The sequence below is a fragment of the Protobothrops mucrosquamatus genome, unplaced genomic scaffold (assembly GCF_001527695.2).
Source record: "Protobothrops mucrosquamatus isolate PMUCROS unplaced genomic scaffold, P.Mucros_1.0 scaffold395, whole genome shotgun sequence".
Lineage (NCBI taxonomy): Eukaryota > Metazoa > Chordata > Lepidosauria > Squamata > Viperidae > Protobothrops > Protobothrops mucrosquamatus.
In genome coordinates, this window is record NW_015386726.1 from 7,486 (window position 1) to 24,533 (window position 17,048).

A 17,048-nucleotide genomic window follows, 5' to 3' on the forward strand; every position below is an offset into this window, starting at 1 on the left:
GCGGGAGGTGACGAGGGCATGAGTGACTGTGCGCAGAGCGTCCCGGTCCAGAAAAGGCCGCAACTGGTGGATCAGGCGAACCTGATAAAACGCCCCCCTGGTCACGGCCGACAAATGGTCATCCAGTGCCAGCCGCGAATCCAGGAGGACTCCCAAGTTGCGCGCCCTCTCCGAGGGGGCCAAAGTTTCGCCCCCTATATTATTATTATTATTATTATTATTATTATTATTATTATTATTATTATTATTATTATTATTATTATTATTATGTTTATGTTTATGTTTATGGCCGGCTTTTATATTTCTGTTGGCTTAATCTTTCTCTACGTCACTGGTCATTAAACTGAGTCACTTGAACATGAGATGGGCAACATATAAATTTAATAAATAAAATAAACTCCTTTTGCCAGAGTTCCATCTCTTATTTTGGGGGGGGGGTGTTGTTTCTGTTTTCTATTTTTGTTCAGTTCAAGTCTAAACTTTCTCCATCTTTTGTACAGGTTTCTTCCCGGGTTTCTTCTCTGAGGGAAACTTTTCCCTCAGGCCGGTTCTGAGGGAAGCCAAAAAAAGCGCCTCGCTCTCCTCAGTTTCCTCAGCTGCTGCCTCCTTTCCTGAATTTAATTTAATTTAAATTTCACTCTTTCTTTCGCTCTGTTTATACAGCCATAGGCGTCGTCAAGGGTGAGGTAACAGAACCTCTCAGGCAACCATCTTGCCTCCCATGCCTGCCTGCCTAGTGGTGCCGTCTGATTGGTCGCTGCTGCTTGATTGGCAGTTGGGTCGTCGTGACGAAGGCAGCCTAAGAAGGAAGGGGCGGGGGCGTGGCCAGCAGGGGCTTATTCCGTTCGCCCTTCAGAGCGTCTCAACGACGATCGCGTCTGCCTCGCAGTTATTTTAAATTTAGGGCGACGTTGTAGGATTGTTTTCAGGCCAGAGGCCTCAATCTTTAGCCAAAGGAAGCGAAAGCCAAGATTTAACCCTTTTTTAGAATTAATTTTGAGTTATTCTTCATGGCTTTGGCGCTGTAATGGGCGAAATAAGCGAGCTCCCTTCCTCAGAGAGAGCCTTTGATTCCGAGGCTTTTAAATCCTGAGGTACTTTTTGCTCCTCAACCGTCACAGAGAGAAGAACTTCCAGCTGTTCAGCGCCAAAGGGAGGAAGAGTCTGCCTGGTGCAGATTTCTCACGTGGGGACTTTTATTTCCGAGGCAACAGGATACAGACCAGGAGTTCTAATTCTGCCTTAGCCAAAAGAAAAAAACAACAACTCCCCCCAAAACACTAGAAGGACTAGGGGTGATTATTTTTGGAGAGGAAACTCATCCCATTTGTCCTGAGCAAATTAGTATGCAGGAGGCCTCCCAAGTAGAAGTCTTACACTTATTGTTGCTTATCCTACCTGGGCTGAAGGCACAGTTGTTCTTTCTGCTCCATCTGGAAAAGAAGACCTTTTAACAAGGACCACCGAAGTTGTATCAATCCCTATGACAGAGATAAAGTGGGTGGAAGGAGACTTTTAAAAAATAGGGGTAATGATTTTTAGGTTGGCAAGAGATGCCAGTATATTACAGTCACAACTAAAACAGATCCTGTAAAACTGAAGATGGTATGACTCAGATAACTTCAATATTACCTAGTGAGATGTCCTGAGTTTGATCTTTAGAGTTCCCCTTGCAAAGCATCTTCTGGGAGGGATCTGATAGATCCACAGTTGCCTTGAGACCTTGTACATCTACCTTATTAGAACGTCTCTGCATATGAAGAACAGAGAGGAAGAAAGAAAGAATTAAGGCAGAACAATGTGGATGCTTCCCACCTAGGGGTGCATTTGGAGAAGTCAAGGAGAAATCTAACCTAGAATTAAGGAGAAATTTCCTGACAGAACAATTAATCAAGGGAACAGCTTGCCTCCAGAAGTTGTGGGTGCTCCATAACTAGAGATTTTTAAGAAGAAACTGGACAGCCATTTGTCCAGAATGGTATAGGATCTCCTGTTTGAACAGGAGGTTGGACTAGAATAGTGATGACGAACCTTTTAGAGACCAAGTGCCCAAAAACCGGCCCACCTGAACCCCACCCACCCCTGCTCCACCCTCCACCACTGCTCCCATGGCGTGCCGCAGTCGCCATCAACCATGTGATGGGGCACGAGGGCAGAGTCTTGTTCCCGCTGCCCAGCTGCCATGTCCTTGGTTGTGCTGCTACGTGCGGGCCACGCTTGGGGGCGACTCCTCTGGGGGGGCTGCTGGTAAGGAGGGGGCCACAGGGGGAGGTGGGGCTGGGGCGATGGTGCACGTGCCCATAGAGAGGGCTCTGAGTGCCGCCTCTGGCACGTGTGCCATAGGTTTGCCACCTCTGGACTAGAAGATCTCTAAGGTCCCAACTCTGTTACACTGTTACTGTTTTTCTCACCTGCTTCTCTTTGTCTTCTGCCTGGCTCAGGAGGAAGCCTTCTGCCAGGGCCACTGCCTGGGAAGTGGTCTCTGCTCCACACTCCCATAACCAATTGGCCATCTCTGGGGGAAGAACAGCCAGGAATTGCTTCAGAACCAGCATGTCTAGCATCTGAGCTTTGGTGTTTATTTCTGGCTTTAGCCATTGAAAGCAAAGGCGGTGGAGATGGCTGCAAACTTCTCGGGGTCCCTTAAACATTTGGTAGAACTCCCCGAGATTTTGGTGATGGGCATCCCAAGGAAGGATATTTTCTACTAAGATCTTCTGCCTGGTCCTCTGCCCCGATTCCTCCTGGCTCTCCACCTGAGCAAGATGAAGTACTTTTCTGGTTGGGTCTTCTGCCTCCATCTTCTCCTGGATCTCCAGAACTACTGGTATTGGAGAAACAGCATCTGTGGGAAAAGTTGAGAAGTCCCTAATACCCTCCTTTTGTGAGATAGAATAACAACTTTATTGTCGCTTTGAATGTACACTAATCGGCATACATTAAAATGAAATTTCGTTGCATACATCTCTCAAAGGGTCACCACTTCCAATATACACTACATAAATATGACAAAAAAGAAAGAGAAAGAAAGAAAAGAAAGAAAAAGAAAGAAAAAGAAAGAGAAAGAAAAGAAAACATACAGAATTATGCTTATACCCGTATATATTACATGACACAGAAACAATAGTCTAGTTTGGGTTATGTATACATGTGCATGGTGAGAAAAACGAACCTTGCAAGTATATCACGTGGATGGCATAGGCCAGGGAACAAAGCTATTACAGAATCGGGTAATCCTGCTAGAAATATTTTGAAACCTCCTCCCAGAGGGGAGCACCAGAGCTCTAAGCACATAGCACTTATAAGCAGCATCCTGAATACCAGGAAGTGATGAAGAGCTGATGGAAACCTTTCTTCTCTCCCCCCAAAAAGCCTTCATGGTCTGCCTCCTCCTTAACCCTCTGTAAGGCCTGGGCAGATGGACCCCCAGCCTCAAGTCAAAGAGGGCTCTAATTGGTGGGGGGCTCTCTTCCAGGAATGGAAACTTCTTCTGGCTTCTCGGAGCCATAACATTTCAATTCCCTAAAGCCAGGAAGATCCACCCACAGTGAAAAACTTGCAGCTGCAAGCTCCTCCTCCCTTCAAGACCCCCAATTATGGAAGGAGGAGGACCTCTCCCAGCATTGCAACAAGGTTCTTCCTCACAAGGAATGAGATGGGGGGGGGGGGATTCTTCCAGGGAGGGGAGATGCTTTGCCTTGACACAATGCAGATCCCAAAGGCGTATTTCCAGACCAACCTCTAGGAAGATTTGGATTTGTTCTGCTTTGCTTTGCTCTTTCAGAGGAGATGCAACTCAGAATCATCCTTTCCCTCTTCTGGTGCTCCATTCCAGGAATTTTTTTTGCAGCCTTCCTATTCATGAAGGAGGCTCCATCTATGGGCTAAAGTGAGAAAGTATAGTACCCTAGAGAGGCAAGACTCACTTCCTGCTCCAGTTTCAACTTCCCCTTTCTCCCCCTCCACCAGTCCAGCTTCTCTGTGCAGTAGACAATGAAAGCTTCCGTCTTTTAATAAAATGTTTTAGAAATGGTGCGAACACTCTCTATTTTTATCCCTTGTCCTTGTGACTCCATATCTGTCTCACTTATGCAGCATCTCTTTGACTCCCCTTGGAAGTGCCTCTTGCACAATTCCTGCGGAGCCTGCTAGACACTGGATTCCTTGGAGAGCATCGGGAGGTAATCCAAGAAAATCTTTGTTAAATTTAAATTTACCGATAAAGAGTTAAAGGGAGAGTAGTATAGCTATTCCGAGCTTTTTGGCTCTCATCAGCTAGCTAGCCATACCCTTCTAAGATTCAAAAAAGCTCAAAATATCTATACCAATCTCTCTTTAACTCTTTGTCGGTAAATTTAAATGTAGGGAGCATAGTGAGGTAATCCAAGAAAGTCTTTTCTTGCAGATATTAGGTACTGAAGAACTCTAATTTGTTCATACTTTATTTTTTTCTTCTAGAGCACTCGGGAATAAGGCAAAAATCCATCTTGCAGTCCACAAAACTCACCAAATTCAGCAATCACAAAATGAGTTGCTTATAGCTGTGGATTTCCTGAATGTTGTTCATATGAAGCCACCCAGAGTCACTTGATAGTGAGGTGGGTGGCATATAAACTTAATAAATAAAAAGTAAAACAAATAAATACTACCCCACTCCAATTCTGTTCACTCTTTTGGCATCAACTAAGCTTGACCTTGGGTCTAAAGCCAAGCTGAGGTTCAACCTGTAAACAGAATCTTCCATTCTCATATAGTACCATGCTCTGCTTCATTTGTTTAAGAACACAACACCAAGGTTGCTTAAGGCAGTCTGAGGATTTAGCTTCTTGTGCAAAGCCCAATGCCTGGTTGATGACGGAATAACAATGGATCTCTTATCCCCAAAAGTCTGGGAACAAAACCAACCCAAGCCCATCCAGATCCACTTCAAGGAACACAGGCCAAGTGACCCATGGAGTCAGAATCTTCCACTGGGACTTCCAGTAGGACCCCTCCAAATGACCAACTTATGGTCCCAGAAACCTTTTGCATCCCCAGCTCTCTAAAGACCACAAGGAGTTTCCACATTGCCAGGCTCAAGGCCATAATCTCCCAATGGATGAGGTTAAGGGCAACTAAGATGATTAACGGCCTGGAGACAAAAACATATGAAGAATGTTGCAGGAATTGGGTATGGCCAGTCTCTTGAAAAGAAGGACTGGGGGCGGGGGAGAGACATGATAGCAGTATTTCATTATTTGAGAGGCTGCCACAAAGAAGAGGGAGTCAACTTATTTTTCAAAGCACACCAGAAGGCAGGACAAGAAACAATGGATGGAAACTGACCAAAAAGAGACGCAACCTGGAATTCAGGAGAAACTTCTTAACAATGAGGACGAAAAACCAGTGGAACAGCTTGCCTTCAGACGTTGTAGGTGCTTCAACACTGGAGGTTTTTTAAGAAGAGACTGGACATTCACCTGTCTGAAATGGTATAGTCTCCTGCTTGAGCAGGGGACTGGACTAGAAGACCTCCAAGGTCCCTTCCAGCTTTATTCTGTTTGAAGACCTCCAAGGTCCCTTCCAAATCTGTTATTCTCTTATTCAATTACATCTATAATAATAATAATAATAATAATAATAATAATAATAATAATAATAATAATAATAATAATAATAATAATAATAATAATAAAGTTGGAAGGGATCTTGGAGGTCATCTAGTCCAACCCCCTGCTCAGGCAGGAAACCCTATACCATTTCAGACAAATGGCTGTCCAGTCTTTTCTTAAAAACTTCCAGTGTTGGAGCATTCACCACTTCTGGAGGCAGGTTGTTCCACTGGTTAATTGTTCTAACTGTCAGGAAGTTTCTCCTTAGTTCTAGGTTGCTTCTCTCCTTGATTAGGATTAGTTTCCACCCGTTGCTTCTTGTCCTGCCTTCAGGCGCTTTGGACAATAGGTGGACTCCCTCTTCTTTGTGGCAGCCCCTGAGATATTGGAACACTGCTATCATGTCCCCCCTTGTCCTTCTCTTCGTTAAACTAGACATACCCAATTCCAGCAACCGTTCCTTATATGTTTTAGCCTCCAGTCCTCTAATCATCTTTGTTGCTCTTCTCTGTATTCTTTCTAGAATCCTTCTCTTTGTTAAACTAATCTAGAATAAAACCAGCTCTAATCTATGAAATGCAGTGGACAATACCATTTGTAGACTAGCCATACCAAATTCCTGCAATTGTTCTTCATGTTTTTGTCTCCAGGCTTTTAATCATGCTATTTTATTTATTTTTTGTCATGTTTATGCAGTGTATATTGGAGGTGGTTACCCTTTGAGAGCTGTATGCAACGAAATCTCATTTTAATTTATTATTCTATTCTATTCCATTCCATTCCATTCCATTCCTTCTTGCTCTTTTTTGCACTTTTTCCAAAGTGTTCTTTCTGGAAGTGCGTGCGTACGTGATCGTTGCACCGCTGATGATGCCACTCAAAAGTCCATCCCGGGGGATGGCGGGAGGGGGGGGCGGCAATACATTATTTCCTTTGCTCTTGCAATAATCTCCCTCCTCCCGCCCGCACCCGAAAACTTCAGGCTGCCGTTCTGCCCCTCGGGAGTTCATTTTGCGCGCCCAGCCGCGAGCCTGCCAGACGTCGCCGTTGGCCGCCGCCAGGGGGCGTTCCCGGCGCGCCGGACGATTGCCGCTTCAGCAGCCCGGCTGCGCCTGCGCGGGACGATTTCCTCCTTTGTTGCCGCCCTTGACCGTTGCAGATCAGCTGGGTGGCGCTCGCCCTTCCAGGAAGCGGCGCTCTATGTCCCCTCCCCCCCCCACAGTGGCGGTTGAAGAGCGGCTGCGCGGGGCGCTCGTGCCCGAGGGAGCCGTTGGTCGTTGCGCGTGACCTTGGTCTTCTCCCCCCAAGCCCCCCCCGAAAAGGACGGACAGGTGTGGATGACGGCGGATTCTTTGCTGGGGAGGGGAGGGCAGAAGGATTCCCGACTCCCCCTCCCTCTCTTTCCATGGGGGGGGAGAGAGAGCCTCCGCTTGGGCAGACCTCCCCCTCCTTTTATTGGGGGGTGGGGGGGCGCTGGGGCTGCAGGGGAGCCATCCGTACACCCCCCCCGTCCGTTCCTTTAGAAACCTTCCCCACGACCCTCCTTAAGGGGGGGGGGTGGGGACTTCAACATGAGATCCGGTCCCAATCCGTTGGAACTGAGAAAATACTGACCACCTGAAGTTGAGGGTCTTCAACTTCAGGTGGTCAGTATTTTCTCGGTTCCAACGGATATGAGGACGAGGTCTACCTGACCCCCCCTCAGCCTCCCACTTGTAGGCTGGGGGGTTGAGGAGGAGGGGGGACTGAGGAAGGCTTTGGGGGGGGCCAAAGAAGGACACTGCCTCTGACAGTTCCTTTATCGCTCTTCGCCGGATTAATATTCATAGGTTACTTATATCTAAGGCTGTAGGTTTATACATACGTTGCATACAGCATGTTTAAAATGTCTGTTACGGATGTGTACCCTTTGGGGAGCAAGCCACAAAATATCTAAGGGTGTAGGTTTATAATATGTTGTATATAGCATGTTTAAAATGTCTGTTATTTTTTTAGTGGGGGTTTTGTATGGGGTATTTTTAGAGCAGGCCTGTTATTTAATTTGATTTTAGAACAGAAACTTGCGTATGTTTATGGTGGTGGTTTTTATTATCGCCTGTTCACCGCCCTGAGTCCCGTAAGGGAGATAGGGCGGTATATAAATTCAATAAAAAATAATAATAATAATAATAATAATAATAATAATAATATAATAATAATAATAATAATAATAATGTTGTATATAGCATGTTTAAAATGTCTGTTACGGATGTGTACGCTTTGGGAAGCAAGCCGCAAAATATCTAAGGGTGTAGGTTTATACATACGTTGCATATAGCATGTTTAAAATGTCTGTTATTTTTTTAGTGGGGGTTTTGTATGGGGTATTTATGGAGCAGGCCTGTTATTTAATTTGATTTTAGTTGTCTTTGAACGCATATAAATAGCACCAAAAATAATAGCGGACAAGTGGCGGGACTCAGGGCATTTCCTCTATCCCGCCATATATTTAAGTTATTTATTATTATTATTACAACATATATCGTACAAATTTTACAGACAATGCCTACACATGCGAAACCTTTCGTTCGGTGTTTTATAGATTCCCACATCCAAATATGTGATGTTGCATGTAGCATGTTTAAAATGTCTGTTACGGATGTGTACGCTTTGGGAAGCAAGCCACAAAATATCTAAGGGTGTAGGTTTATACATATGTTGTATATAGCATGTTTAAAATGTCTGTTATGGATGTGTACGCTTTGGGGAGCAAGCCACAACATTTCATTTTTTTATGGTGTGCCAATGCACCCACAGTAAAAAAAAAAAAAAGGACAATAACTCTTTTTTTTTATTAAAAATTTTATAAAATTTTACAATTATTTATTTTTTTATTATTTTATAAAATTTTACAATTTTTTTTATTTTTTTATTTTTTTTTGACAATAACTCTTTAAACAGAATCTTGCCGGACTAAAGCCATTCTCTGCAGGGAGTCCTCAATTTACAAGCCGTTCTTTTGGCGACCGAAGTCACTGCAAAAAGTGACTTACAACCAAAGGTGCTTTTTTTCAAGAGGCAACTGGACTTTTCTGTTTGTTTTTTTCCTTTGAAGACATTTCGCTTCTCATCCAAGAAGCTTCTTCAGCTCTGACGCGATGGTGGGGAAGGGAAGGATTTATATTCCTTGCAGACAGAGCTGGTCATTATTTGGAATGACCAGGAACATAAATCCTTCCCATTTCCCCACCACCCGGTCAGAGCTGAAGAAGCTTCTTGGATGAGAAGCGAAATGTCTTCAAAGAAAAAAACAAGAACATCCAGTTGACTCCTTGAAAAAGCACCTTTGGGACAACCAAAGTTATCTGGATGACTGAGAATCTCCATAGACATTTGACTTATGACCAATTTTTCAACCGTTGCAGCATCCCCAGTGGTCGAGTACTCAAAATTCGGATGCTTGGCAACTGGTTCATAGTTATGACGGTCGCAGCATCCCAGGATCAGGTGATCCCCTTTTGCAAGCATCTGTCATGGTCTGAGCCTGAATCTGTGGAGGAAAATGAACTGGAACAGGACACTATGGAGGGAGAGGTGTCTGGCTTCAGAGGACTGTGGGGAAGAGCAGGCTGAGGCAGGCCAGGGCCCTTCAGGATTGGAACAGGGGAGATAGAGTCCAGGCACCAGATCCTAGAGCAGGGAGAGTGGAGAGAAGGAGGGAACAACGCAGGCAGGCTCAATTACTCGCCTCACTCCACAAGGCATACCTGTGGATTGAGATTTAAGGAGATGCTGGGGGGTGGAGCAAACGCCAATGCATTGGAGTGTTGTGTATTGTTGCTCTTGTTCTGTGCCTTCTGTTTGGAAATCTGGGAACCTTGACTATCGGACTGTATTTCGATTCTCTCTTTTGGAAACTGCTCAGGCAAGCTCGGATTCAAGTTCAAAATTATGTTTTCTTTCTTGTTATCTCTGTGGCCTTGAGTACTTTCTTATGCTAATCAGCCTGTATTTGAACCTACTTTCAACCAGAGTCGCCTGAAGGGATGTGTGTGTGAGATCTTTTGTGGGAGGCTTGCCAGTGAACCTGGGAGCATTTGGGGAAAATTGGGAGCAATAAAAGAACTGTTTGAATGGCCAGCTGACTGCATTGCCAGCTGTGCCCTGGGTCATCACACCGTCTGACAAACGAAAGTCAATGGGGAAGCCAGGCTCACTTAAACAACCATATTGCTAACTTTACAAATGCAGTGAGTCGCTTGGGTAACTGCGGCGAGAAAGGTTGTAAAATGGGGAAAAGCCCATTTCACAAATGTCTCACTTGGCCACAGAAATGTTGGACTCATCGTGATTGTACGTCGAGGACTCTCTGTACCTGCAATAAACTCAGGTAGTCCTCGACGTAACAACTATTCATTTAGTAACCATTCAAAGTTACGCTGGCACTGAAAAAAAGTTACTTATGACCGTTTTTCACACTTAAGACCATTGTAGGACAGTTTCAGTGATCCCCTTTTGTGATTTTCTGCCAAGCAATTAGATTCATTTAACAACCATGTTACTAACAACTGCAAGAAAAGTTATAAAAAGCTCACTTAACAACTGTCTGGCTTAGCCACATAAATTTTGGGCTCAGTTGTGGTCATTAAATCGAGGACTACCTGCATAGAGATATTCTGTGAATTGCTAGGGAGGATGTGATCTTGTTCTCCGCCTGCCTATCAGAGCAACTCCTGACTAAGTTCCCATCAGAGGGGAGTGGGGAAAGAGAGGCCTTGATAGGGACGCTCAATTCTTCCCGCAGATTCCAGTCTGCCAACGCCAGCCCCCTAATTTTTTATTTTTTATCAATATTAATTTTCTAGTTTTACAATCAAATACTTAATAAACAACGTGTTGTCTGGGTCCATTAGTAACTCAGTGGTATATATTAACTTCTTTGGTCTAGATCAGGGGTAGGCAACCTTGGCTCTTTTATGACTCGTGGACTTCAACTCCCAGCATGGCTGGCTCAGGAATTCTGGGAGTTGAAGTCCACGAGTCATAAAAGAGCCAAGGTTGCCTACCCCTGGTCTAGATCCAATATTACACTATCTAATGTTTCCTCTCTCCTGGTGATATCTGTTTTCCCACGCTAGACAAATACAATTCTTATTATTAATAGATATACAATTGGATATCAACATCTTTCTTACATTTTTCTAATAATATCAATAATGTCAGTCTAAGATATCTTTCCTAATGCCAGCCCCTTTAGAGAGAGGAGATCCCATCCAAGTCTCTGACTGCAATAGTGGCGAATATCTGTAGCTCAGCTGTAGGATGAGGGTGAAGGTTCGTTCTCCGAGCTTTTAGATTGGTTTCCGAATGTTCTGTTACCAGGCTAGGTAACATCTTCGGCGGCGTTTAGGGCAGGGGTCCCCACGAGATGCAGGCAGCACACAAAACCACGCACCCTCCGGGCCGCGGAGAAACCCCTCTCCACGGAACTGGTCCCTGGTGCCCAAAAGGTTGAGGACCTCTGGTTTAGGTGAGGTCTGTTTCTACTGTTTATAAGGGCTTCAGGTGTGGGAGTGTCAAGTGAGAATCTTGTGATGGGCCAGGTGTGAATACTCAGAAGCTTGTGATGGGGGAAAGTTACTTAAGGTCAGGATTGTTGGAGGGTGTGAACTATCAGTGGGTCCAGCGTGCGTCATTGGTGAGTCTTGTGATGGGGAAATTACATCAAGGTCATTGGAAGGTGAGCTGCTGGTGGGGGGGGGAAGAGGGGGCTTGCATGAGTTAGTTGAGGGTTGGTGCTGTCTCCGGTTGGCTGTGCAATTGATTTGGATTCTGAGGGGTTCGTAGGCTGGCTGTAGATCAGTGTGTTGATGGAATTGCTTGTGGAGTGCCAAGCTTTGATGAACTCCCAAGTGTGGCGGGTGGTCGCGTGGCCAATGATTTTAGTGTTGCTCCAATTGAACTGGTGTTGGTGTGGGTGGCGATTAAGGATTTGGGATCGTGGCGTTTGACTGTTGGCCGATGTTCATGGATCCTGGTTTTTAATAGAAATGACATTTGTCCCACGTAGAAGTGGCTGCAATCGTCACACTTGGTTTTATAGAGTACATCGCTTCTTTCATCCTTCTGTGTCTTGTCTTTGCTTCTGGATAATTCCTGACGGAGTGTGGCTGTGGATTTGCGGGCTATCGCCATTCCTAGGGGTTGGAGAATTCTGGCTTTCATTTCCGACACCCCTTTTGTGTATAGAAGGGTTTGTTTTTGTGTGGCGGTCAACTCTGTGGTGTGTGCGCTTTGGGTGCTGTGTGTCGGAATACAAAGTTTTTTGTCTCTGTATCTTCAGCGGAGCCTAGGGAGAAAATGGAGTCGCGAGGCCCAAGAGGAACCAGCCCTCGTCAGGATCAGGCTGAGTGCTGGGGAAAGTTCAACCAAAGGACTGGGCAGAAGTTCCTGGAAGAAGACAACCCCTCTTGGGTGGTCCGGAAGCAGAACTTCAGAGGATTCAGCTACCATGAGTCAGAGGGACCCCGAAGACTTTGCAGCCACCTCCATCGTCTTTGCCTTCAGTGGCTGCAGCCAGAAAGGAACACCAAAGCTCAGATGCTGGACCTGGTGCTCCTTGAGCAGTTCCTGGCCATCCTTCCCCTGGAGATGGCCAACTGGGTGCGGGAGTGTGGAGTGGAAACCAGCTCCCAGGCGGTGGCCTTGGCCGAAGGTTTCCTCCTGAGCCAGACTGACGGCAAAGAAAAGGAGGTGAGAAAGTTAATTCGTGACTTCTCCAAATAGAGCCCTCTCAGGATTTTTTGAACTTGTAATAGAAGATGTCGCTTATACCTCATACAAAGCAAACCTTTCAACAAAAGGTAGACATCGAGAGGCAAGCAGACGTAGGGATAGCTCCGCTGTTTCTGGCTCCAGATTCTATTAGATAAGTTGTTACGCCTTTCAGTTATCTTAGCCAGTTGGAGTCGGCAAACCACCGGAAAGCATTTTCGCTCGCACGGTGTCTTGCGCTTCCATCAGCCGTCCTATACGGCAAGTATAAAAAAGATACCATTGATTGAAAGACTCGGATTTTGGGTTAAAAATACATTTATGGTTGGAGAAGAGGACTAAAAAACAAATAGACTTTAAACCAGAATTATTTTTGTTAGGAATAATAGGAGCTAATTATGAGAAAGATTACAGATATCTAATACTACACATATTAATGGCAGTAAGAGTTGTATTTGCCCAACATTGGAAACAGAAGAAGTACTAATTAAGAAAATTCTAGAGTGTGCAGAAATGGATAGATTGACTTGAAAGATTAAAGAGAAAGAAGACTTGGTGTACTTTAGAACATTATGGGATAATTTCTATCAGTGGCTAGAAAAACGAGTTAGGGAGAAAGGAACGTGGTGATATGTAATTTATATAAATAAAAATGTAAATGTTCGTTTGTTCAAAATCTTAAATCTCTGAAAGTTCATCACCGATTGTTTTGAAATTTTGACACGACGTTGCATTCAAATACGCACGTGTTTTTATATACCTATATTATATAGATGTCACACCCGTACAGGTAAAAACATGCTTTTTTGAAAAACAGCGCCATCTGTTGGACGTAAAAGCAACACACGCTTTTACCAGACTGAGCCACAGCAACGCGTGGCTGGGTACAGCTAGTTTTGAATATATTGACAAGAAGAAGACTATTGAGTGATTAATTAGCATATTGTTTATGATAATTAACTATATCTATTATTGTTAGTTAAATACGTGTACCCAGACATTATGCTGTTTGCTAAATATTGAAAATGTTATTTGGATAAATCTCAACCCTAACCTCAACCCTAACCCAAATCCTAACCCCATCTTATTCCTAACGCTATAAAAACCAATAAAATCTATACAAAAGAAAGAAAGAAAGACTCAGCTCCTGTGGCTCAGGAGAGGTGGAAACTGTTGGAATATATCCCTTCGATGCTCTTTCTATATTCGAAAGAAACATCTCCTCCCAATAATTGATAGGTATCCGACAGGTATCTCCAGGGCTGCTTAAGGATGAACAGACTGTGATTACAGCGCAGGTGGCCAGATTCTCTGCAGCAGCACTGGGGATACGTTGGAAACATGTGATTAATCCACCATAGCAATTTTGCACAACTAATATAGCAAACCCTTTGTGTTGCTATTTTTTTTTTGCATTTTAGTCTTCGATGACTTCAGGCCCCACAGTTTAAGGATTGATATTATCATTTATATTATAGTTAGGCCATGTGTCACTGACAGACTGGATGCCTAAATTGTGATTTTAATATTGATTTTATTTGCTATTTATTATTTTACTCTAGAATTTTTAACTGGATATTCGTAGGGTGTTTTTATTTGTTCTGGTCTCTGGTCTTTGACTGTAATAAATGTGAACTTGAACCATACCTCTTTGAGCCATTTTTTTTTTTAGAATAGGTAAGGAATAGAAAATTTGCTCTATTCCCATAGACCAGGGGTAGGCAACTTTGGCTCTTTTATGACTTGTGGACTTCAACTCCCAGAATTCTATGCTGGCTCAGGAATTCTGGGAGCTGAAGTCCACGAGTCATAAAAGAGCCAAAGTTATCTACCCCTGCCATAGACAGATATTGAATAAGACTGTGGTCAAAAGCAGTGATTCCTTTTTTAGATTCCAGGACTCTGATTCCCTTTTTTTCCTTGCTGTTGTTTATTTATAGGAAAACTCTATCAAGGTGGATCCAGAAAGTGTCAATACAAGGATGGATTCCTCAGATTCATCTCAGGGGATGCCTTTCAAGGGCATCTCCCAGGAAAATGATGTTCTTGAGATATTAGTTGGTAAGGATGGATTCTGTCTTCATTTCCAGCGATTGCCAGCTTCTCCCATCTTCAGAATCTGCGTTCACAGGTTTACCTTGAATGTGAACAGGTTTTTATGTAGAGTGTCATCCCTTAAATTGTTAACAATAGTTTTCTAAAATTCACGTCTTCCCATTTGTCTCCCTTACAGGATATGGTCCATCACCACTGGACCTTGTCGAAATGTCTTCTTTTTCTGATGAAGCAGAAACTCTCTCTTCAACTCAGGTAGGGAAATGACCCATAAATCACAGAAGTCCTCTTGAAGGACTCCAGAACATTGAAGGGTCACGATAAAATAATATCCCCCTAACCTTGGACCTAGTTGTTCATGTGATATGTGAGCCTCTCAAAGTGACAGGCTTAAAATTATTCTAAATAATAATAATAATAATAAAGTTGGAAGGGACCTTGGAGGTCATCGAGTCCAACCCCCTGCTCAGGCAGGAAACCCTATACCATTTCGGACAGATGGCTGTCCATTGTCTTCTTAAAAACTTCCAGTGTTGGAGCATTCACCGCTTCTGGAGGCAGGTTGTTCCATTGGTTAATTGTTCTAACTGTCAGGAAGTTTCTCCTTAGTTCTAGGTTGCTTCTCTCCTTGATTAGTTTCCATCCGTTGCTTCTTGTCCTGCCTTCAGGCGCCTTGGAGACTAAGATATTGGATTAAATTTGTTAGGAAGTTTCTCCTTAATTCCAGGTTGCTTCTCTCTTTAGCCAAGAAACAACCATTGTTTCTTGTCCTGACCTCAATTTATTCTCTCTGTCTGGACCCATTGGTGTACCACCATTTGTTTGAATGGTTTTCCCTCATGGTACTTCTAGAAGAAGAGGGCCTGTCACATAATCTTCAGTAGGATGGGCTGCTGTTTCATTTTTCCTTTTGGGTAAGGAAGAAGTCCAACATCCAAACTAGAGCTTTGCGAAGGTCCACCAGTCCATCTGTGGATCGCCCACTTTGGACTCTTCCCTCAGACAATGAGATCCCCATCTTTTCTGGGAAGGTGATTTCATGGAATAGTGTCGTTTCCCTTCACGGAAGGTGCAGTGGAATCCATAAAAACAGTAATACCTTACTGAGTATTCTTAATTGTTTTCTTCTTATGACATTTGGAATCCTGCCCAAAGTGGGCCATCGGATGTACTGCAAGTGGCTGCCCATCCTCAATGTCCATCAGCTTACTGGATGGACCTCAAAGCTTGCTGGCATGTGGGCAGTAGCATGATGCATGTGGATGGAGGGGAAATGTCTGTTTTGGGGCTTGATTAACGCAGAGGGTTTTCAAAACATTGAGGGTGTCTATGTTTTTCCCTCCCTCAGAGTGCTGTGTCCTTCCAGGAGGTGGTGGTATGTTTTTCCAAGGAGGAATGGGCTCTGCTGGATTCCACCCAAAAGCGTCTCCACAAGGAAGTCATGCAGGAGAATTCTAGACATGTGGCATTTCTGGGTAATAGACCTCTCTTTGCTCTGAGTTCAGATAGTTGGAACAGGCAATAGCAGTAGCCATGGCACTTAGACTTATATACCGCTTCACAGTGCTTTACAGCCCTCTCTAAGCAGTTTACAAGTCAGCATACTGCCCCCCAACAATCTGGGTCCTCATTTTACCGACTTTGGAAGGACAGAAGTCTGAGTCAACCTTGAGCTGGTGAGAATCGAACTGCTGGCAGTTGGCAGAAGTAGCCTGCAATACCACATTCTAACCATGGAGAGAGAGAGAGAGAGAGAGAGAAGGAAGGAAGGAAGGAAAGAAGGAAGGAAGGAAGGAAGAAAGAAAAGAAAGAAAGAAAGAAAGAAAGACTAAAGGACAATTTTCTGAAATAAAGGACCAGCATTTACAAGAAAGGAAATATAGTCACTTGTGAAATATAGACACTGTGAGGTGAGTGGGAAAGACACCTCCCCCCTCCCAAAAATAAGACCTGGTGCCGTTTGGAGGCAAAAAAAAAGACAGGTTCTTATTTTCGGGGAAATATGGTAGTTGTAAAAAAAAGTTTTGACAAACTGCATAGGAAATGAAAAATCATGCAAGACGCTATGGTCAAAGTGAGACATTTGTTGCCCAGTTTTATGATTTTCTTGCCACGACTGTTGAATCACTATAGTTGTTAATGGTTGTTAAGCGAATCTAGCTTTCCCATTGACTTTGCTTGCTAGGTCACAACAGGTCACGTGACCTCAGGACACTGTAACCGTCCTACCTACGAGTTAGTGTCCAAGCATCCGAATTTTGATCACCTGACCATAGGGATGCTGCAATGGTTGTAAGTGTGAAAAAGGGTCATAAGTAAGTCACTTTTTTCAGTGGCGTTGCAACCTGTTGCTAAATGAACAGTTGTAAGTCAAGGACCACCTGTAACTTGAGCTTTCTTTCTCTCTCCAGAAACAGATGGGGACAATGAGAATGGTCAGGGGACTTCCCAACCAGCCGATGCCAAAATGGGAAAAGAAACATTTGAGAACCATTGGAGATCTGGAAGAGTTAAGGCGGAAAAGTCTACGTGTATGGAGAAATCCTCTGCTTCCCACTGTGCTGAAGACCACAAAACGCTGACTCAACAGGATGACACCAGAAACCAACATGAGAATTCCCTACCCCAGGAGGAAATTCCCCGGGATCA

The 17,048-nt window shown here is 44.1% G+C and overlaps 2 protein-coding genes across 2 annotated transcripts in view; one reads left to right on the forward strand and one right to left on the reverse strand.

Annotated features, from left to right (window-relative positions):
• The window catches only part of LOC107287503, a 134,721-nt gene that overhangs the window by 6,053 nt on the left and 111,620 nt on the right, over positions 1-17,048 (reverse strand). Inside the window, 1 exon segment of the mRNA XM_029284153.1 lies at positions 12,117-12,125. Within this exon segment, the coding sequence (XP_029139986.1) occupies positions 12,117-12,125 (9 nt within the window).
• Positions 11,923-15,945, forward strand: LOC107287506 (zinc finger protein 202-like). The gene is made up of 4 exons (XM_015816025.1): positions 11,923-12,323; positions 14,285-14,405; positions 14,578-14,654; positions 15,748-15,945. The coding sequence occupies exons 1-4, from the start codon at positions 11,931-11,933 to the stop codon at positions 15,922-15,924; spliced, it is 768 nt and encodes a 255-aa protein (XP_015671511.1). The 5' UTR covers positions 11,923-11,930; the 3' UTR covers positions 15,925-15,945.